This window comes from Notolepis coatsorum, assembly GCF_963971535.1.
Source record: "Notolepis coatsorum genome assembly, chromosome: 1".
Taxonomy (NCBI): domain Eukaryota; kingdom Metazoa; phylum Chordata; class Actinopteri; order Aulopiformes; family Paralepididae; genus Notolepis; species Notolepis coatsorum.
The window spans coordinates 189684091-189707346 of NC_140165.1; the positions used below are offsets into that span (position 1 = coordinate 189684091).

Sequence of the window (23256 nt, forward strand, 5' to 3'; positions counted from 1 at the left end):
CCCTCCAAATTCCTCAGAGACTCAGCAGCCGCCATCACCCCAGTCATCACACACATAATAAACCTCTCCATAAAACAGGGACACGTCCCCAAGGACTTCAAAATTGCGATAGTAACACCCCTGCACAAAAAGGGCAGCAAATTAGACACAGGCAACTACCGCCCTGTTTCTATCCTTACATCCATCTCGAAAGTCATGGAAAAAATAGTATACGAACAGGTCGAAAAGTACCTTGCGGAAAAAAATCTAATCTACGAATTCCAATCTGGCTTCAGAACATCCCACTCCACTGACACATGCCTTCTCTATTTGAACGACCACATCAAGCAAGAGGTGGACGCGGGCAAATACTGCGGCATGGTCATGCTAGACCTACAAAAGGCCTTTGACACTGTCAATCACACCATTCTGATTGACAAGCTAAAAGCAATTGGTTTTGATAGTTTATCAGTGAGCTGGATACAATCCTACCTGGAGGGGAGAGAACAGATGGTGGAGGTAAACGGTACCCTATTCCCCCCCCCCCCCCCCTCACAGTGAACTGTGGTGTTCCACAAGGAAGCATACTAGGACCGCTACTGTTCCTAATTTATGCAAATGACATGTCGTCAGCTTGTGACTGCAACTTGTTCCTGTTTGCGGACGACTCAGCCCTGCTGGTCTCTGACAAGAACAAGTTACAGGTTGAAAAAACCCTCAGCTCGGAACTAGGCAAAATCTGCATATGGCTCGCCGACAACAAACTATCATTACACATGGGCAAACCAGAGTCCATTCTCTTCGGTTCAAATAACAAACTCAGCAAGACCGACGGCTTCTCAGTTACAGTGGGTGACAAAACTGACAATATTGTCACAAGGAAAGATGAAATTACCTACCTGGGTTCCATCCTAGAGGCTAATCTTTCCTGTGACAAAATGGCATCCAATGTAATAAAAAAGGTCAACCAACCAACTCGATTCTTGTACCGGATCTCCTCTCTGGTAAACAAGAATACCCTGAAGACTCTGGCAGGAGCACTCATTCAAGGGTACTACGACTATGCTTGCACCTCATGGTACCAAAGCACCTCAAAGGCACTAAAAACCAAATTACAAACATCTCAAAACAAACTAGTCAGACTACTGCTTGACCTGACTCCTAGAACCCACCTCACCCCTGCCCACTTTGCCAACCTAGGATGGCTTAGAGTAGACGACAGAGTACAGCAACCTGCAATGGGCCTGGTCTACAAGATACACTACACGACCAATGTACCCATGTACATGTCAAAATACTTCCCAAAGGTCAGTGAATACCACGATCACAACACCAGAGGGAGCTCCACAAATCATGTAAAACCCAGATTCGGCTCAAACAAGGGACTAAACACGTTTCGCAATTATGCCACATCAATGTGGAACGCCCTACCCAAAGCTGTAAAGGAATGTGAATCACTACCCACTTTCAAAAACACTCAAAGAACACCTACGGGAGACTGCAATTCGAAACTGGCCCCTACAAATGTCCTAACCCAGTTGTACAGTAAAGACCAAGTATGGCCTTGTTAGTATTCCAATGTACAGTGCCCCCCCCCCTACCCAACCCCCCCCCCCCCCCCCCACCTCCAATGTACAGCCCCACCCAACCCCACCTACCCAACCTCCTCCAATGTAGTTTCTATGTCAAATGTATGTCAGTATTCCAGTGTACAGTGTGTGTGTGTGTCCCACCTCCAATGTACAGCCCCACCCAACCCCACCCCACCTACCCAACCTCCTCCAATGTACAGCTTCTATGTCAAATGTATACACTCTCTGGATTTTTTTAGTATCACAAACAGTACTGTATTTGCAAATCTGGTATGTCATAAATGTATAGATGTAGCAGTACTGTATCTGTATGTCGTGTGTCATATGATGAATTGAAAATGGGGGACCCTGATGTAAACAAGAAAGTCCTTCTCTGGTCTGCATCCCCTTAACAATTGTATGTTTTGAGCTGTACTGTAGTGTACCCATTCTGCAATCTGTTAATAAACTTTTCAATCAATCAATCAATCAATCAACCACTGTTTGTCATTGGTGTCATTAATAACCATGCTGGAATATGCCTTTTCTTCGTTTCGTTAGATTAATACCCAGGGATTAAAGTTCTGTAAATTTTCTACCTGCATATGATTTGTAGAGGCATACAATCTATTTTGATGTCGGTATTAGGTAGCCTATATAAACAATAATACGAGAGCATATACAAGAACAATGAATCTCACTGCCATGTAGCCTACGCCATATGTAGCCTGCCTATATGTGATCAATACAAATTTGAACTTGAATTCCATCATGTCTGTGTGCGGGAGCTCACAAGGCTGTTGTCACAAATTACAATGTAAATAAAAACGTGCACTGAAAAGTTACAGTATGTAGTTGGTTGATTATTTGTATGACAGTCAGTAAACCCTTGCAAAAAGTATCAGTTTTATTTAATTAATTGAAAACATGCAGCATTGCCTTCCTCCTGGCATGCAGCAACGACATGTATCAGGCAAATGCGCATCACTGAGTGGAATCCCTTTTTATTCACATAACTGCATTTGTGATGGAGCTTTGACAGCTACATGGGTGGTACAGTAACAGTCTATTGCTCGATCCATCTCCAATATCACGATGGACCATGCCGGTGGCCAAAGACCCGAGGGTGGAGACTGACTTGAATGTGCATGGGGATGGCATTTGTGCGTTTTGTTCCACGCTCCAATTTCGGTCTCAAATTGCGGTACAAATGAAGGAGGTGTCTCGGGTATAGCGGACTCTAGTTAATATTATGTTCTCTCGGCAATTAGACTGCCCCTCATTCATTCATTCATTCCTATCTGCTATCTCTGAAAACAGTTCCCCGCGAGCGCAGTCAGTGCACCCCATAGGATTCCGATAACCCTATATATAAACCATGCTGCATTCATTCGGAAAGAAATACCTATTCCAAATGCTATATTTATAGGGTTTGACAATAATTACACTACTGTCGCTATTTTAAAATGAACTATAATGAATTACGGGTCATACTACAGAACACGCCAGTGTTGAAACTAATGCACGGAAGCTTATTTCCGCGTTGCAATATTCATAATCTACCACCGGGAGCCAGGTACGCACGGTCGGAGCTGTGCGTAAATATACGCACAAAGTCAAGCACACGTTCAAATTGATAAGAAATGATCGTACGCACGTACAATGACATTTTTTTGAGGATTTTTGAGACGTTTATTTTGAGAATATGATATTTATTTTATTTTAATCATATTATTTTTATTATATGCATACTTTATGTTTTATCCATGTTGAGAGTGAATAACAGGTATAGGCAGTGAGGTGCAATGTACAGTGTATATAGGCTTGCTCAAAGTGAAGTGGACAGCGCGTGGTGCTGAAATGGGAAACACCAGTTCAGTAAGTCAATGTTTATCTATGTCTGTCACTATAGCCAATTAAAATATTATAAATGCTCACGTGGACTCGGAGAACCAATGGAAATTGCGCGCGCTGGTTTCACTTTCCGTTTTGCGCCAGCTGTCATCAGATATCAGAGAGTCAGAGCCTCATGTCTCTGAGTCGCGATGGATAAGTTAACCAATGGAAACCAAAGGGGAAATACCAACTGAGGAGCCAGAAGAGGAAAATACGACCTCCAAGACACAAACAAAACCAGGAGTCATACTTAAAATACGGGTTTATTGCAACAGGTGACTCTCACGTGTTGACGTCCTCTCTGCATAACATGTGGCGACACGCTAGCAAACGAGGCAATAAGCATGACAACTGTGTTCAAGTTGGCAGAAGATAAAGTAGCTGCATTCAACGCGAGTGGACATTCGACATGTTTCAAACATTAGCAGGGATTTTGGAGGAAACAAAAACAATAAGCCCAGGGCAGGGCTGCATTATGGTGAGTTGTGTTTTTCATGCACTCTATTCTGTTCATGTGTTATAAATAATAATAATAATACATTCGATTTATAATGCACTAGCATACCATTCTGCAATCTGTTAAATAAAGTTTTCATTCATTCATTCATTCAGCACCCGCCGCGGTGCTGCATGAAAATCAAATGCCCATCCTACTGATCTGTTCATGTGTTATGCACCCGAGAGGCACTTTATAATAGAAAAAAGACAAAGGTATAATGTTCAGTGCAAACATGTATGTCGTTTACAGTTTATTATGCCACCTATGCAGCTCGTTTATTTTGACAAAGTAAAAAAATTTCCACTATCATTATATTAAATTAGCCATTGTTTTTGGTCCTGGCCCGCCATACAATGGCTTGGGGGAAAATTGGCCCGCGGCCAAACCTAATTGCAGACCCCTGGTATACAGGCTATTAATACTGAAAGATATGGGCGATTTTTGATGTGATTTATAACAGGATAATTAAGTATGTAAACACCTTTACTTATGGCCGTTAAAGTGGTTTTTGGTTTGAAGTTCTGCTCTCTCCCTCATGTGCACAGAGAGGGCCTTTTGGTGTAATAAAGGTCAAGTTGCTAGGCAACGAGACAAGTTAGACGGTTGCACATCTCCAAGGACGGGGGAGCTGCATTCAACAAATAACAGAAAAGCTGTCGGTTTTCAGAGAGAGAAACCAGTTCATTGAGATAGCACAGACAGAAACAGCCAGAGAGAGGGCCCAGTTATATATTCGTACTGGCGAATCGCGTCTCGCTCTTTCGCCATATTGAGATATACCTCATCTCCAGTACCTACTGTACTTCATTAACGAAAACAATGCACCCATGCACTTGACCAGGCCCCGCCCCAGTGTCCCCCTATAAGGCACCGGGCATGGTCACACTCGCCCTTCCTCTTTTTTCATTTTCCATCATGGACGTGCAGTGCATTCCATGAACTAGCTGTTATGAAATGCAGAGAGAAATTGAATAATGTTGGGTTTTCGCCGGAGATTTTTCCAGCCCCTGGAATCTTCTCGGCATGTTCCAACGGCGCGTCGGGCCTGTCCTGGGGTTTCCTCGTCTTCTGACAGCGGATCGAGGGACGTCGGGCTAACTCGCGCTCAGGTAGGCCCTGCGCCATCAGGCATTAATGTTGGCGTTAGTAATACTGCTTGTTGTCCTGGAGACAACCGAGTTGTGTATTGGCGCAAGGGGCAGGATATCTGGGTAAACGTGACTCTGAGTTGGACGTTTTCCCGGCTATCCTGGAGCGCGCTGCTAATGCTAAAATGCTGGGTCACTGTCCCGTTGTTCCCCGCTGTGGGCTGTCACCGTTTTTCCCTCCGCTTAACCGGTTCATTGATGAAGGTCAGTCGGTAGCTAATGTGGGGGGTTTTGCTGAGACTTATTTACCCTTTTTACGGGTAGATGGGCTGACAACAGGGCGCAAGGCAGGTGTACCCTGGCTTGAGAGCCAGGTAGCATCGATCCTTTGCCCTGGCAGGGTTGAACGGTGTCCCACCCGGAAGCCAACGCTTGAGAGCAAGTCGGCCGGGCAGGTGGCAGTATGGACTGATGATGTTTATACGGCCACAGGATGGAATTTAGCTGCGGCCAGTGTCATGGCTCAGCTGACTGTTTTTCTGTCCACATTGGTGTCGGGTAGTGGGGCTGCAGGGCCAGCCGACGCTGAAAACATTGTGCATGTTTTTGGGGTTATAGAAATCTTGAATCAGTCGCAAGCTATAACCGCAGGGAGGATCAGGATGCTATCAACTCTTATTAATAGGCATCTCTGGTTGGAGCAGTCTTCCCTTGGGGAAGAGGAAAGGTTTCTTCTCCTTAGGGCTCCTCTTTCCGCGGAAGGACTTTGTCGTTCTGCAGAAACGCGGGCGGTATTTGACCTGGGCCCCACACCGCCTCACACCATGCAGCCAGAGGTGAGAGCACAGCCTCGTCAGCGACTATGGCGAGGCCCTCAACCAGCGGCCATGTTTCCCCCGCCTGAGGTACCCTGGGCTCAACGTCAACAGGTGTCCACAAGGCCGACAGCCTTGGCGGCCGAGGGATCGGCTACATTGGATGAGCACGCCCTAAAAAAACGTCGCCATCCAGCTGTGTGCAGCCCGCTCTCCGGTCACTCCCTCCCCCAACACCAGCGGGATAAGGGCTCTGATTTGTTTCCTTTGGCTGCGGGCCGCGGGTCTTCAATGAAGCGCAAGCGGCCCCACGTTTCGCTTCTCATGGGGACAGGGGCTGACACCCAGTTGATGGCTGAGACTGGGTCTGTCCGTGAGAATGTTGTGCTGTCACGTGGCTCCCTCGCCACGCGTTCTGCGTCTGCGATTGTTGAGCCTGGTGTTACGTCTGTCACGTTCAAAGGTTGTCAGCAGGGGGACTCGAGGCCTCTTCAGGCTCAGCGCGGGTTTCCCCGACCTCGCCAGGTCGGGTATCACGTTGGTGCCTCCCACTCCGGAGAGCCCGGCAGTGGTCTGGCAGGCGTGCGTGATTTGGGTGGTAGTAATATCACTGCAGGGCTACGGTGTGTAGGAACCCATGGGGGCCTCACACCTTGCATGTCCAGCTGCAGAATAGCTCCTCAGCGGTCCATGTTGGAGGGGTGTTCAGTGGGGGAGCTCTTGTCACCTGGTATGATGTATCAAACCAGCCCTTTCTGTCGGGGTCCCCCCTTGGGTGCGATTGCCTCGTGGGTTGTGTCAGGGACCGATGTCCTGACTCCACGGAACGCCCTGCCCGCACGGATAGTGGGTCCAGGGTTGGCTATGCACAGCGGGTGGGATCGGGCCGCCCCTCTACAGTTCCTAGCGGGCCAGCGCCAAATGGCGGCGGGTGCGCTTTGGGAGTATCATCACATATGGCTACAGCAGTGCCGTATATCGAAGTGGATGGAGAGAACGTTGAGGCAGGGGATTGTGTTGCAATTCGCACAAAACCACCCTCCGTTTTCAGGTTTGGTGCAGACCCTGTTGTCAGGGTCAGCAGCGGTGACAGCTCTGGCCGACGAGATCCAATCTCTGTTGGCGAAGCAAGCAATAGTCGTGGTCCCACGGGAGGACACGATGTGTGGCGTCTACTCCCGGTATTTTCTGGTGCTCAAAAAGTCGGGAGGTGTCAGACCTATACTGGATCTGTCCGTGTTCAATCGTCTGATTGTGGCGAGATGGTTCAGAATGTTGACCGTCAAACACCTGCTAAACGCTGTCAGGGTGAGAGACTGGTTCACCTCCATAGACCTGATTTTCCCTCCTCACAGGAAATTCCTACGCTTCCTGTTTCAGGGTGTGGCGTACGAATACCAGAGGCTGCCGTTCGGCTACTCTCTGGCCCCCTGCACATTCACCAAGTGCGTAGAGACCGCGCTGGAGCCTCTACGTCGTCAGGGGATACGAATTATTTTCTATCTCGGCGACATTCTGCTCCTCAGCCGGTCGGAGGAGGTCGCCAGGTCTCATACCAGGCTGGTGGTGGAATTCCTCACCAAGCTGGGTTTTGCTGTGAACTGGAAGAAGAGTACGCCTCTTCCCAGTCAACAGGTGGAGTACTTGGGCTTGGTTCTAAGCTCAAGGCCCATGAGGGCAACCCTCTCGGAGCAGCGGCGAGTGACTATCCTCGACGCGCTCGGGGGTCTCCGTCCTGGCGGGACGGTTATGGCGCTGTATGTGATGCGCCTGCTCGGTATGATGGCATCTGCTCACTCTGTGGTCCCTCTTGGCCTCCTCTTCATGAAGAAGATACAGAGGTGGTTTTCCAGTCTGAAAATAGACCCGGTGAGAGGCAAGTGGAAACGTTTGAAGGTTCCCTTGTCGATACGGGGGGATCTCGCCTACTGGAGGCCTGGTACCCTCACCGGCGGCAGGCGGTCACACGTCACGGTCTCACAGGATGGGGGGGGACGTGTCGGACCAACGCAGTGGGGGGCAGCTGGACGGTCCATGCTGCCTGGTCTGCTATGCACATCAATGTGTTGGAATTGAAGGCAGTCCTCCTGGTCCTCAAGCGGCTCGGCCACTGGGTTGGGGGGCGAGCACGTGTTGGTCAGGATGGACAGCACGACGGCAGCGGCGTATATCAACAGACAGGGTGGAGTACGCTCCATCCGTCTGCACCGGGCGGCGTTCGAGCTCTGACAGGGAGAATGTGGCTGGGCGGTTTATCACGACGAGTGGGGACATAGTCAGGCAGGTCTGGGACCGCTTCGGGGAAGCCACGGTGGATCTGTTTGCGAGCAGACAGTCTCACCAGTGCCCCTTGTGGTTCTCGGTCAGTCGGGGGGACAATCCTCCATTGGGGGTGGATGCCTTCTCGATGCATCCATGGCCGCCCGGGATTCTGTACGCTTTTCCCCCCATACATCCAATAGGTCAGTTGTTGGAGCGGGTACGTCGGGAGCGCAGGACCTTGATCGCGTCGGACCGGGGCGCAGCCGTGTGGTTCCCGGTCCTGATCCAGCTCTTGGTAGCCCCGCCGTGGCCTGTTCCTTGGTCATCGCGGGCCCTCTCTCAGGCGCACGGGTCTCTGTGGCAGTTCCCTGTGCTGGGCCAGCCGCTGATGGTTTGGCTGTTGAGAGGGTGAGTCTGGAGAGGATGGACCCTTCGGTGGTCGACACCATCCGGAACGCGCATGCTCCCTCCACTATCGCGGTCTACGCAGGTAGGTGGCGTATTTTCCAAGAGTGGTGTAGAGTGGGGGGCTTGGACCCTGTGTCCTGCCCCCTGGACGCTGTCCTTTCCTTCCTTCAGTCTATTTTGGATAAACTGTCGGCTTCGACGGTGAGGGTATATGTTGCGGCTATATCCTCTTGTCATGTTCAGCGTTTCCTGCTTGGCGCTCGGCGGCTTAAGCCGGTGAAACGTTCCGTCTCCGAGTTGGGTCCTCCAACTGGTCCTCGGCCGGTTGTCTGAGGCCCCGTTTGAGCCTCTTGAGCAGGCGTCTTTGGAACAGCCGTCTTTCAAGACTGCATTCCTGCTGGCGATCACCTCCGCTAAGCGCGTGGGTGAGCTTTGTGCTCTCTCGGTGCGGCCTGAGTGCTTGTCTATTTGTGTCAATGGCGGTGCATCTCTGAGGCCTAATCCAGTCTTCGTGCCAAAAAATATCCGGAGCTCTTTTTGCTCCAGGGATATTGTGGTTCAGGTGTTTCATCCGCCTCCTCGCGCTGGTGAGTTAGAGGCGAGCCTTCACCTGTCGTGTCCAGTCCGGGCTTTGGGGGTTTGCCTCAGCCGGACTCAGGACCCCAGGGCTACCGATCAGCTCTTTGTTTGTTACGGTGGCTCTCGTGCTGGTAAGGCACTGTCTAAACAGCGCCTGTCACATTGGTTGTGCGAGGGCATTGCCATTTGCTACACGTTGGCTGGGCTGGCCCCCCCTGGGGGTGTCTGGGCGCACTCCACTCGTGGGGTGGCGGCCTCTGCCGCCTTGTTAGTGGGGGCCTCGGTGGAGGACATCTGTGCTGCGGCCTCCTGGTCCTCCCCGGGTCCCTTCGTTAGGTTTTACCTCATGGACATGACTGGGGGTTCTGTCTCCCAGGCGGTTCTGGGGTCTGGGACCTCCCCTGCGTCCCGCCTTTCGGTGGGTTAGCAGGGGTGTGTGGGTGTGTGCCACGAGGTGATGTGTCACACGTGGTCCCGCCTGTGCTGTGCGTTTTTAGGAGTCTCTAGTTCCCTCTTTTTCGCACCTTGGTGGAGTTGACTGCCGCACCCTCTTCACTAGGAAGGGGGGGTGGACGGGACTCCCCTCCCCCCTGGTGGTAGGGCTTGCGGGTCCTCAGGGGGTACATTTGTCGGGCCACGCGTCTGCTCTGTCCCATATCTCAATATGGCGAAAGAGCGAGACACGATTCGCCAGTACGAATATATAACGATAGGTTATGTATATAACTATGAGTACTGGCTGAGCGTCTCGCTCTTAGCGCGCCCTGGGGTCCCTTGGTGGGGTTTTTCTTGATGGAAAACTTTTTCCCGAGGAAGGGCGAGTGTGACCATGCCCGGTGCCTTATAGGGGGACACTGGGGCGGGGCCTGGTCAAGTGCATGGGTGCATTGTTTTCGTTAATGAAGTACAGTAGGTACTGGAGATGAGGTATATCTCAATATGGCGAAAGAGCGAGACGCTCAGCCAGTACTCATAACTAGGTTAGATACATAACCTATCGTTCACGGGGGAGAGAGAGGGGGGTACGAGGCAGACAGAGAGAGATAGTACGGGGAGAGAACAGAGGGGGGAGAAAGGAAGGACCTTAGGCCTTGTTAATTTATTGTTTAATTTGCTAGACCTTTATAAAGACTTTATATTTGCATTTAATTCTGTTTTAAATCCTGTTATGCAAATAAACGTCCTTCTGCTATAAAAATGGACTGGTCTGTGTACACTTGTCATCTATGCACCGGGAAATATAGTGAGATTCAGACTTAGGGTGGAATGACAGGAATTCCACCCCGTAAGGCGTAAGCGATGCCTCATGGAACAAACAACACAATGAGACAACAACCTTTTGGGGCGATCAAAAGCTGGACAGCTATTAATAATAGGGATGCACCGATATGAAAATGTGCCACCGATACCGATTGTTCAACTAACACAATCGGCCGATACCGATATTTGTGGCAACAATTTTTTTTTAAATATTTTTTAAGTATTTTTTTTTGTAATATATATATATATATTTTTGAAACTACTGTATATTTGTGTTACAAATTGTGCTCACCGATATGAACATAGGCCTCTTTACTTACTTAAAAAAAGGAAACATCAAGAAATAGCACTATCTCTCTCCCAGTATGTTCTGCAGGGCTGCAGCTAGATACTAGTTCTCCCAGCATGGTCTACCTGCTGGGCTGCAGCTAGATACTATTGTCTCAACCAATGACATTTTTATTGACAGTCGATTGTGCCAATTACGTCACACACCGCTTGCACCCGCCTCTGCTGTTACCACCAATCGGCAAGCGCGTATACATTTTTTACTTCGGCTTTTGTCTGCCATTGATTTTGACGAGAGCTTTTCTACAACAACAACAATGGCGGCGCGGCTGACGTTTAGCTCCGCAGGATGACTTAAATGAGGCATAATGATTTTACTGCAACTAATGTTATAATAAAACAAAGCCTTTCTATACATGTGTCTGATTGAAAACGTTATTAACAGATTGCAGAATGGGTAAAACTCAGGGCTCTGTGAGCAACGGAAGGAACTGAGCTAGTATGAACGCTTGCTACGTTCGGGTAAATAATAATGCTGATGTTATTGAACGTGTAACACTAACTATATAACGTTAATGCCACAAAACGAATGCCTTGTTAATCATAAGTAGTAACTTTGATGCAGTAGCTTGTGTGTGTGTGGGGGGGACTGGGGACGACGTTGTGCAGGTCGCGAGTGAACTTTTTTTTGTCTTGACGCTACACAAATTGATGGATATTTATCGGCTACTGCCATCGGCACATTCGAGCTTATAGGCCGATTGCAGTCAACAAGGCACTTATCGGCCGATACCGATACCTGACCGATACATCGGTGCACCCCTAATTAATAACACTACAAAATGGCAATATATGTGTCAAGAGCGGATTGTAGATGTGTCCATTCTATTCCACTATAGCTATATCCGCACGATTGAATTTAGTTCTTATTTATTTATCTTTTCACTGTCATTTGCAGTGTTTGTGTAGTGCTTTTATTTATTTTAGGACATCAGGATGCCTTGTGGAGTCATGACTATAACTGTAAAATATAATTGTTAATGATACTAATACTTTTGTATTTATGGTTATTATAATTATTTAAATCCGTGGATGTCTGTAGAATCGATGTGAACGCAATCTCCAATGATTTCTCACAAATTAAGCCCTAGCCATATTTTCAGAAGATTTGCCTAAAAGTACATACCCAAGTAAATGGAAGATTGCTCCACTTCTACAAGGTCCATTTGTATGTTCTTGGTATATAGGTACATCTATGGACCTCAGGGAATGTATTCCCAGTGTCAGAAATATTGTGTCAGTTACTATGCTTGAGTAAATTGTAATGAACCAAAGCAGAATATAAATTATATATTTTTATTTTCATATTTGACAGTGAATAACACCATACTAACATTGACCAGACGTGAAAAATTCAGCACCATCTTGAGATCAAGTGTACTAAAAGTCTAAGCAAATGAATAAAGGGCAGATGATTTACAGGGTGTTTTGTAGATACAGTACTGAATTTTGCCATCCGGACACATTTTGAAATATGAATATAGAATATAAGGCCTATAAATTACCTTGTTATGGCCAAGTCATACATCTATGGATTGGCCTAAATCTCATCTTTCCAATGGCAGAGTAAAATCTGGATTTAGTACCACCAGGCACCCGTTACAGGGCAGCAAAGACTGTGAATGAAATCTACTGTAAGTACAGTTACTTTTGTATAATGTCCATAGCTCCGCCATTTTACACCAGATTGCGAAGTGTTTTTTTCTAGACATTCACAGAATGGTAAAGAAACAATATACGTTGTATTTTATGGCAATAACGTTCAGATTTGTTTGACCCGTGAGATATAATCACAAAGATAACATTAAAATAATTTTCACGTCAGCCAGCTCCAGCTTCGACAGTGGCTGGTGTGAGCTGGGTAGTGTAGTTTTATGAAATGTCGATGTCCATCGAAAGCTACAGTAGGACTATAACGTTTTCATGACGCCGTCATTTCCTTGTGTCTATATCATCCGGTTTCTGATGCAATGCGCTAGGGCTGGGCAATTAATCGGAAAAAAATCGCGATCTCGATTCATAGACCTATGCAATCTCATTTCTAAGTTATGACGATTTTCTTTTTATATATAAAAAAAAAAGTTTATTAAGTTTTATTTAATTTTTTTTTAACTTTTTACTTTACTTTTTAAATGATTTTATTAGAAAAATAAGAATTGTGAGAGAATCGTGATCTCAATTCTTAGAGAGAAAAAACATGATTCACATTTTAGCAAGAATCGCCCATCCCTACAATGCGCAGAGAATTCTATAAACTCGTATTTAGCTAATAACACTTAACACTTTCTGCGCCAACAACGAGTTATTGGCCGCCAGCGGTTGAGCGCCAACAACGAGTAAACTCGTTATTTGGTCAGTTTTTATTTTTTTCGATTTTAATATTCTATTCAATGTCACGGACCTGTATGTTGCCGTTAAAAGGCATACTGGGACCCCAAGGGTGCAGTACCGGACAGATCCTGCCAGGTGGCAGTTACACTCAAATCCCCCCGGGCGCTAAATTTAGACGAGTAAATCGCTTCATCCGACCACTTGGAAACGCATTTGGCACACTCTGTCCATAAGTTGTGCCAAATTATGTCCGGGACCAGATGGACACCAATACTGGAAATCGCCATCAGACAATTGGAATATTCTTTTTGGAATACCCCCGGCCAAAGGTAAGGACTAATTAACGAATCATTAAAAAAATATACCGTTAACTGGAATATGTTGTTTCTTTACACAAATGTTGGATTATGTAATTGGTTTGTCATGACAAACCAATAAAAAATCGTGCGACTCATCGCCGGCTTCGCGGCTGCATTGTGGGTCCACGACCCTCCGTGCTCCGATCGCCAGCGGGGAGAATATGCTGCCGCGAGCGGCATTGCTGAGCTCTGGTGTCCGCTGGACGAAGCCAGAGACGGTCTTATTATGGGGCTTATGCCGAGAAGCAGTAACACAACAGTGAACACATAGTTGCAATGCATCTGTCAGTCATACTTAACTATGTGTTCACTGTTGTGTTACTGCTTCTCGACACCAGAGCTCAGCGATGCCGCTCGCGGCAGCATATTCTCCCCGCTGGCGATCGGAGCACGGAGGGTCGTGGAATAGGGATGGGTACCGAATTCGGTACTTTTGAGGTACCGAACCGAAACACGTCGGTACTACCGATTATCGAATCAAGTGAGAAACCGAAAAAAAAAAAAAAATAAATAAAAAAATATTTTTTATTAAATTTTTTTTTTTTTTTACTTTTTTCTTTTCATGTCAACGTTCACACGCACAATATATGCTTACCTAGGATTTGACTTGATTCAACAACAAAGCAGTCGGAGCAATGACAAGCCGAAAACTGTCGAAATTGTAGTTATTTGAAGTTTGGATTTTTTTTTTACGACTGAGGTAGGTAGATTAAATTTCTTGAGACTAAAGTACCGAAAAAAGGTACCGTTGGGTACCGATTCACAGGTACCCGTACCGGTACCGGTTCAAATGTGAAAGGTACCCATCCCTATCGTGGACCCGCAACGCAGCCGCGAAGCCGGCGATGAGTCGCGCGATTTTTTATTGGTTTGTCATGACAAACCAATTACATAATCAAACATATGTGTAAAGAAACAACATATTCCAGTTAACAGTATATTTTTTTAATTATTCGTTACGGCGAAATCAATACTCCATTTGTATAAATTAGGTTAACTGGAGCGTAGTATTGCTGCCTGGCTGAGGGCCGCGTCGCGACTCATGCGCGCTCGGCCAATCAGAGCGCAAAACTCGAACGCTGAAATGAAGTTCTGTTGTAGAAGGCATTCACGCTACCGGTCCAGCTGATCAGCGTGTGTAGTGTTCACAACGAATGCAGTTACTGGCAATCAAAGCATCAGAAACGCCCCCCCCCCCCCCCTTTCATGCATTCATGATGAAACATAATACCTATTATATACATTTGATTTGGAAATAGTAGCGTGTCCAGGGATGAAACGCCAATGATTTTAGTAGAATTCACATTGTGCCCTATAACCCAGCCTCCCAGGAATTAGCACGGATCACTCCGAAACTATACTTATATTCACCAGGGGTTAACGCACAAACGTATTCATGAATTTTTTTTTAATTTTTTGCATCTTGGACAGAAGATAGTTACTGTCAAATAAGTCATGACCATAGTATTGTATCCATAGCTATAATATAGAATATAGATATAGCTCTACAAACAAGGTGATGCACTCCTATCTTTTAAAGTGTGGCCTAGCTAGAACAGGATAAGGATAATAGCTGGCAGTGAATGAGTTAAAATCATTGGTAAACAAATGTAGTGCTGAAAATATACAGTTTGACTGTTGTTTTGATAGGGTTAGGGTCTTTACTCTTGGCTACATTTGAAAAAGAAACGCAACATTAATTAATACGGACTGTATTAATCGATTTATGATGTGAAATAAATCTCGGCCCAATACCGGGCCAGTCGGGCTTAAGAACATAAGATCTACGACTGCTTTTCCACGCTCATGGAAAATAACAATGTTCTGTAACTGTTAACAACCTAGAGCTAGAATAACAATGTTCTATAACTGTTCAAATACAACCTAGAGTTAAAATAGCAATGTTCTATAACTGTTCAAATACAACCTAGAGTTAAAATAACAATGTTCTGTAACTGTTAACAACCTAGAATTAGAATAACAATGTTCTGTAACTGTTAACAGACTAGAGTTAGAATAACAATGTTCTATAACTGTTCAAATACAACCTAGAGTTAAAATAGCAATGTTCTATAACTGTTAAAATACAACCTACAACCTAGTTAAAATAACAATGTTCTATAACTATTTAAAAACAACATAGTTAGAATAACAATGTTCTGTAACTGTTAACAACCTATAATTAGAATAGCAATGTTCTGTAACTGTTAACAACCTAGAATTAGAATAACGATGTTCTATAACTGTTATATTAACAAAAGATAACAGACAGGTAAACAGATAGGTAGGTAAACAAACAGGTAGGCCTAAGTAGAAAGACACAAGTAAATGGGCAGGTAAATAAACAGACAGGTAGACAGACAGACAGGTTGGATACCCAGGTCTGATGCTGCTGTTCTTGCTGGTGGAGCTCGGTCTCGTCGACGCAAGGCCGGTCCAGATTAAACCACAGTGACTCGGTCATCCGAGGGAGGAGAGAAGGAAACAGGGTGGACATCCTGACTGTCTGAGAGGGAGAGAGACAGAGAGATAAAGAGACAGAGAAGACAGACTAATGTACATTTCCCTCCCCCTCGTATGTATATATTATTTACTGTTAGGATCTCTGTTTAACAGTACTGTATATTTGCATATCTTGTATGTCACAAATGTAACAGTACAGTATCTGTAATCTAATCATAAATGTCATGATTAGATTAGATTTGATTTTTATATCTGTATGTTGTCATAAATGTCATTATGAATTGAAAATGGGGCACCCTGATGTAAACAAGACTAAAGTCTTTCTCTGGTCTGCATCCCCTTAACTCATTGACCGCCACGCATTAGCCTCATCCTGTAGTAGCTACCACCAGCGCTGTAAACGGTGGGAGTCGCTCACCTTGTTTGCAGGGCTATAATTATTTAAATATTATAGCTATATATGCAATACTATGGCCCATTTGACATAGAGTATCTATCGTTCAAGATGTGAAAAAGGAATATTTTTTCCATCCATACATTCTCGTTTTCTACCTTGGTGAATATAAGTATCGTTTTAGAGTGGTCTAGGGTAATTCCTGGGAGGCTAGTAATAGACCGCAACGCATATTATACTTAATCCATTGGAATTTCGTCCCTATACACAGGCTACAATAAAAAATGCAAATGCATATGATCGGTATATTATGTTCCATCATGCATGCATGAAAAGGAGGGGGGGGGGGGTTGTTTCTGATTAATTGATTGTCAATAACGGCATTCGTTAGTACAACAGCATACGCTGATCAGGGCGATGGCTATGAAAACAATGGACAACCAAGCTGAAATTGACGTTAAATTGCTCTTACCTGTGGCCGATGAGACTCCAAAAAGAATATTCCAATTATTTGATTGCCATCTTCCCAAAAGCGATTCAATGCGATCGGGTGAATATCTTGATCCACGTTACAAGAAAACTCCACCCGGATGACTTTCAATGGCGCACAGCCACATACACAGAGTCAGAAAGGAAGTGAGACATCGGCCGCATACCACCAGGCGGCGGTATCGGACTGTTGCGATCTCAGACACATTGCCACACAGTACCACAGCATACCTGGATGATTTATGAATGTAAATAGCGAATAAAAGAAATAACGATCGGCTTCCGGTATGAGAGCGGCAGAGTAGCACGCGGTGAGGCTCCTGGTCAAAAGAGCGAAAAACTGAGAAATAAGGACCCGAAAAGTGATCAAAAATCAAGATGCAAACGAGAAGGAAGGAGGAGAAAACAAATATGAAGGAAAGAGAAATGGAGAACACACAGGAAGAGGAGAGTTCGATGGAGCAGAACCCCCGAGGCGAGACCGAGAAGGAGCAGGCGGAGGAAGGGGGAGTCTCGGCTGAGACGGACAAGGAAATGCCAGGATGGGCCGTGCTCATGCAGGCCGGGATATTGGCGACCATAAAATTTAACTCGGACACGATGCAGGCGACCATGAAACTGAACTCGGACACGATAAGAAATGATATTGGGAAGTTACGGGAGGAATTGAGGAAGGAACAGGAGGACTTCAGAGGTGAAATGAATACAGAACTCAAAAGGGTGGATGAGAAGATGGCGGAACAGGACAGAAACGTAACAGAGGTACAGACTAGAATGGCGCAAATGGAGGAATGGAACACAGAGATACACGAGGTGTTAACGTGTGCGATTCAAAAACAAGAACAGATGGAGACAAAGATATCGGACATGGAGGGGAGGTCACGGAGAAATAACATCAGAATATGGGGATTGAAAGAAGGAGTCGAAGGGGAATCGGTGATCCAATATGTGGAAGAGCTTATCAAGGAACAACTGAAGGAGACGGGACTGGAAAAAATTGAGATACAGAGGGCCCACAGGGCGTTGGCTCCGAGACCGAAACCGGACAGACCTCCGAGGGCGGTGATTATTAACTTTCTGAGATTTGAGATTAAGGAATTGATACTCAGAACCGCATGGACCAAGAAGATCGAAATCGAGGGGAAAAGACTGTCGTTTGATCAAGATTACTCGACAGCGGTGGCAATAACACGCAGGTCCTACGCGGGACTGAAGAGAATTCTGAAAGAAAACGGAATGAAATTCCAATCGCCCATGACCTCGCTAAGGATTCACTGGAAGGAAGGGACGGTGACATACGCGACGGCGCGGGAGGCGGCGGAGGAGATGAGGCGACGGGGGATGCAGATGGCGGAGGACGGAGAGGGAAGGAGACAGGAGGGCCAGACGCGGAGCCTGCAGCAGAGATTGGAGGGGGCACGCAGATGGACCAGAGTGGGAGATCGAGGCCCGGGAGAGGAGGGAGGAGAGAGGAGAAGGCAGAGGTGAGACGTGACAGACCGAAGGCGGAGACGGACGAGGAGGCCAGAGACGGAGAAGGAGAGGAGGCGGGAGGAGACGAACGGATGAGTACACGCACAAGAGATTGAAAAACTATCCAAATAGACTAAATATAGAAACTGAAATAACATATACATAAACACACATTCCCAGGTAGAGGCAGGATATAGGAACGAACATAACGTATACACATGGACACATAATACACAGGCTGACGGAGGAAATAAATGGAAATATAATTAGGTATGATAGACGGAACACAGAACATATTGAAACAAGTACATGGACACACGCTGAGAGTAACACAGTTGGAAGGGATTAAGGGGATAAATGGACATCACAGAAAATAGAGAGGAGGAAAATAAAATAAAAAGGGGTACACAGAAGACACCACACACGGGTTTGGGAGGAAAGAGGGACATTGGAACATATGAGCCACATTGAGAGGGACCTAGGAAATGGGGGTCTTGGATCAGAATGAAGGACAGAGCGCTTTTGACCAGGAGCACAACAGCAATAAAAACAGTAACAAAGCTGGACAAATATGACGAGCGGTTGGGGGTAAATGTTTCAAACCCCCAAGCCGTCAGGAGGAGGCCTCTCACTAGGAGAGCAATTACTCCTCACCCACCAGCAGGGGACAGGGGGGGACACAGGGACCCCCTGAACGCCTTGGGAGCACTTTATGTAAAGTTTATGTTTTTTTTATTTATGTTAATCATTATATGTATTCGGTGTTTGTAATTGTACCTCATCCCATTTCTGCTTTGCACTAGATAGTACTGTACATTAGTACACTGCATAGTTGTGTATTGTATATTATATGGTAACTCAGAACATTGTACATATGTCTATACCGAACAACTGTGACCTCATTTTCTTCTTCTAAATTCATGCTATATTATGTTATTATGTTATTTGATACTATCTTGTCTAGCACAGTCTCTGGAGCGTAACAGTAAGAAGCATTTTGTATGAAAGTATTCTGTACTTCTGTATGACAACTATTAAAGAACTTGAACTTGAGAACTTGAACGGTGAAGAGAGCGGAGGCTACAACCGGAGGGGGGAATGAATGTGACATGGGGGGGACTGACAGACGAAAGAAGAAGAAAGATGACAATGGTTAAAGGTATAAAAATGATGTCGTTAAACGTTAATGGAATGAATAATGTGATAAAGAGGGGCAAAGTGATGTTGAAATGTAAAAAAAGTGAGATGGAAGTGATTTTTCTGCAGGAGACACATTTGGTAGCACAGGATCATGAGAAACTGAAGAGGTTTGGATATGAAAATGCATACTATAGTTCCTTTAAACGGAACCTGAGGAGAGGAGTAATCACGTTAATCAAAAACAGTCAAATTTGAATTGATCAAGGAAGTAAGAGACAAGGAGGGAAGGTTTGTTCTGGTGAAGGGAAAAATGGAGGGTCAAATGATGTTTATGCACCCCCAGAGAGTGAGAGGGATTTATATGAGACCATTTTTGATATGATAGTGATGGAACTAGAAGGGATATTGATATGCGCGGGAGATTTTAATGTAGTACTGAATCACGACCTAGACACCACGAGTACTAGAAAAGGACGGGCACCAATCAGTAGATATATGAATATTCAGATGACGGAAATGGGAATTACAGATGTTTGGAGGGGGATGCACGCCATGGACAGGGAATACACACATTACTCACACCCGCACGTGACATATGCGAGAATAGACTACTTTTTGATGACGACGGGGGACAGTTACAGGGTACGGGAGAGCAGAATAGGAGTAGCGGACATATCGGATCACAGTGCCATATATCTGACAGTAGATCTAGAAGGGAGACGGAGGAACACGATCTGGAGACTAAATGTAGGAATATTAAATAACAAGGGGGTGGTGAGTCAGATCAAGGAGGAGATAGCCAGGTATAAGGAAGAAAATGACAACGGGGCGGTAGATCCGAACATTCTATGGGACACACTGAAGGTGGTGATAAGGGGGAAATTGATGGAGAAGACAGCAATGCTGAAGAAGGCCAGAACGAAGACATATCACAATCTGATAGAGAAGCTGAAGAAGCTAGAAGGGAGACACCAGATATCAAAAGAACAGGAAACGCTCGGAGAAATCAAAGAAGTAAAGGCCAGGATAAATAGGGAATTATTGACGGAAATAGAAAAGAAAGCGAGGTTCATGAAACAAACGTACTATGAAGGGGGACCAAAAGCGACCAGACTGTTGGCTAGGAGAATTAGGACGCAACAGAAGTTGAACATGATACACACAATAAGGGATATAAAGACTAATGAAATATTTAGAGACCCAGCTGAAATAGAGAGGACATTTAGAGAATATTATGAGAAACTATACACACAGCCAAAAGCAGCGGGAGAAGAGGAAATAGAAGCTAGAGTTACCATCGATAGGGAAAGAACAGAATGAAGAATTAAATTAAATAATTACGGAACGAGAACTGGAAGAGGCAATTAGTAGAGCTAAAAACAACAAGTCTCCGGGGAGCGACGGATTCCCATCGGAATTCTACAAGACATTTAGAACGGAATTAGCACCCATGTTAGGGGCGGCGTTCAGACACACGATGGAAGAGGGAAAAATGCCCCCCTCGTGGAAGGAAGCCATAATCCCCACGATACCGAAGGAAGGGAAGGATAGAGAATTGTGTAGTAGTTTCAGACCTGTGTCCATACTCAACGTGGATTACAAGATGTATACATCGATAATATCAAAGAGATTTGAGACGTTTATGCCAGACATTATGAAGATCAAACTGGATTTATTAAAGGGAGACAGACACAGGACAACGTGAGAAAGACATTACACATAGTAGAGGAGATACAAAAACAAGGTGGTAGCGCGGTACTGATTAGCCTAGATGCAGAAAAAGCATTCGACAGTGTGAGCTGGTCATTTTTATATAAAACATTGATGAGGTTCGGACTGAACGGGAGGGCGATGAAGATGATCAAGGCGTTATATCAAGAACCGACAGCGAGGGTTAAGGTGAATGGCAGCTTGACGGATAGAATCGGATTAGAGGGCTACCAGACAGGGATGTTGTCTCTCACCGACGCTCTTCGCCGTTTTCATAGAACCACTGGCACAACTGATCAGACAGACCGAGGACATTAAGGGAATAAGGATAAAGGGAACGGAATATAAACTAGGCCTATTTGCGGACGACGTGATAGTATACATGAGGCAACCAGACAAGAGCTTCCCGGCACTGATGGATCTACTGAAGGAATATGGCCACTACTCAGGATACAAATGGGTAGGAATAGTGGAAGAGATACAGGATATGGAGAGGATAACACACATGCTGAGGTTACAGGAAGAGAAATTTGGAGAAAGATGGGGTAAGTGGGAGGATTACAAGGGGAACGAAAACGACATCACAGAGGAAGAACCAAATACACCACAAGAGGGCGAAGGGTAAAGGAGGAAAGAGGTTCAAAGAGGGTCTCTGAACCCATGTCACACACTTAATGTTTTCTAATTTTATTTTGGTTTAAGGTATGACAACTGTTTTATGTTTTTTATTTGCTTAAGTCAGTATTTTTATTTTTCGTCCTTTGGGTATTACATTTTTCTTTATTATTTATGACTGTTTAATAGTGTTGTTGAGGATATTGTATATGTCGTGTTGTTTGTCTATAAATGTTTAACACTTTGACTGCCGGGAGCCGTCTTTAGACGTCTTTGCTGGCCATGCTAAAGTTGCCGGGGGACGCTGTACGTCGTCTTTATATCAATATTTCAAAAATCTGCGATCGGATTCATAATGTCCCTCCGCTGGCCTGAGATACACCAGCAGGACCCACTGAGCTCTTTGGCGGTTCAGGAGCGCCATCTGGTGGCCGATCGCGCAACCGCTTAACAGGAAGCGCAGTAGAGGTTGTGCTAGATGTCCGTATTGCTTCCGGCCACTTGGGATAGGTTCCGGAACTCTAGCTCGTCACACTACATAGCGATCGATTGCCAATAACTCGATAAACAACATGATTTGGACGTATATACCATTATACAAGCTGGAGATGGACCGGGTAATAATATATCCCATAATGATAAAATTTCTACTCGACGATGATCGCCCAACGGCGCGCGGAGACTGGGGTGAGTTTCAGCGTGTAACGTTACCGTCTTCGATAATAACTGATATTATCAACATTTGACCCACATTAGATGATTGGTATAACGCTGCCCACGGAATTATAAACGCCCCCTCGCCCATCCGGTCAACATCAGATGACGTGTAGTAACTTCTAGAAGTACGTCTAGTTGGAATTTTTTATATCGCGCTGATTGCCATCAAACTGTATTTCATCATCAATATAATGCATTTGGGGCTATATATCACGTTCTGGAGAAAGCTGCAGAAAGAGATGAAAACATACTTATACATTAGACCATACTTTACTATGAATATGTGAATGAAAAAGTTTAACGTTGCTACACAATGAACAATACATATAGGACTTTGAATGGGCCCTAATAATGGCAATGTAGCAATAGAATTTAAAAAGTTATAGCCCTGCAAAGAAGGGGACTTTCTCCATAGACAAATAGCGCTGGCAATCTATGGTATATCATTAATTTAACCTTAGGCAACCAAAGTGTTAATAAAAAAATGTAAGTTTAAAAAAAAAAAAAAAACGATCCAATAACGAGTATACTTGTTGTTGGCGTTATTCGATTGCCGGCCAATAGCGAGTATACTCGTTGTTGGCAGCCATTGAGTTAACAATTGTGTGTATCGAGTTGTTCTGTACCCATTCTGCAATCTGTTAATTAAAGGGGAACTATCTTATACATGGCCTTTTCCAGTGGTTAGCATTGTTTTCTAGCAATGTGGGGTTGTACCAACACTGACTAGATGTGAAATTCTCATTCAGTCCCATTCCTCCAGTTCAGTTGTTACAAGATCCTCCCCCAGTAAACTAAGCCATTCAGAATTGCCTCGCTAGCCTACGTGATATATGATTTGCATATCTCTTCTGTGGTTG

The 23256-nt window shown here is 45.3% G+C and overlaps 1 protein-coding gene across 2 annotated transcripts in view; it reads right to left on the reverse strand.

Moving 5' to 3' along the window:
- Window positions 1-23256, reverse strand: part of anapc15 (anaphase promoting complex subunit 15) — a 117085-nt gene that overhangs the window by 25236 nt on the left and 68593 nt on the right. For both annotated transcript variants that reach the window (XM_084317057.1, XM_084317056.1), the window contains exon 2: window positions 15773-15901. In XM_084317057.1, the coding sequence (XP_084173183.1) occupies window positions 15773-15892 (120 nt within the window). In that variant the 5' untranslated portion in view covers window positions 15893-15901. The remainder of the gene's footprint in view (window positions 1-15772; window positions 15902-23256) is intronic.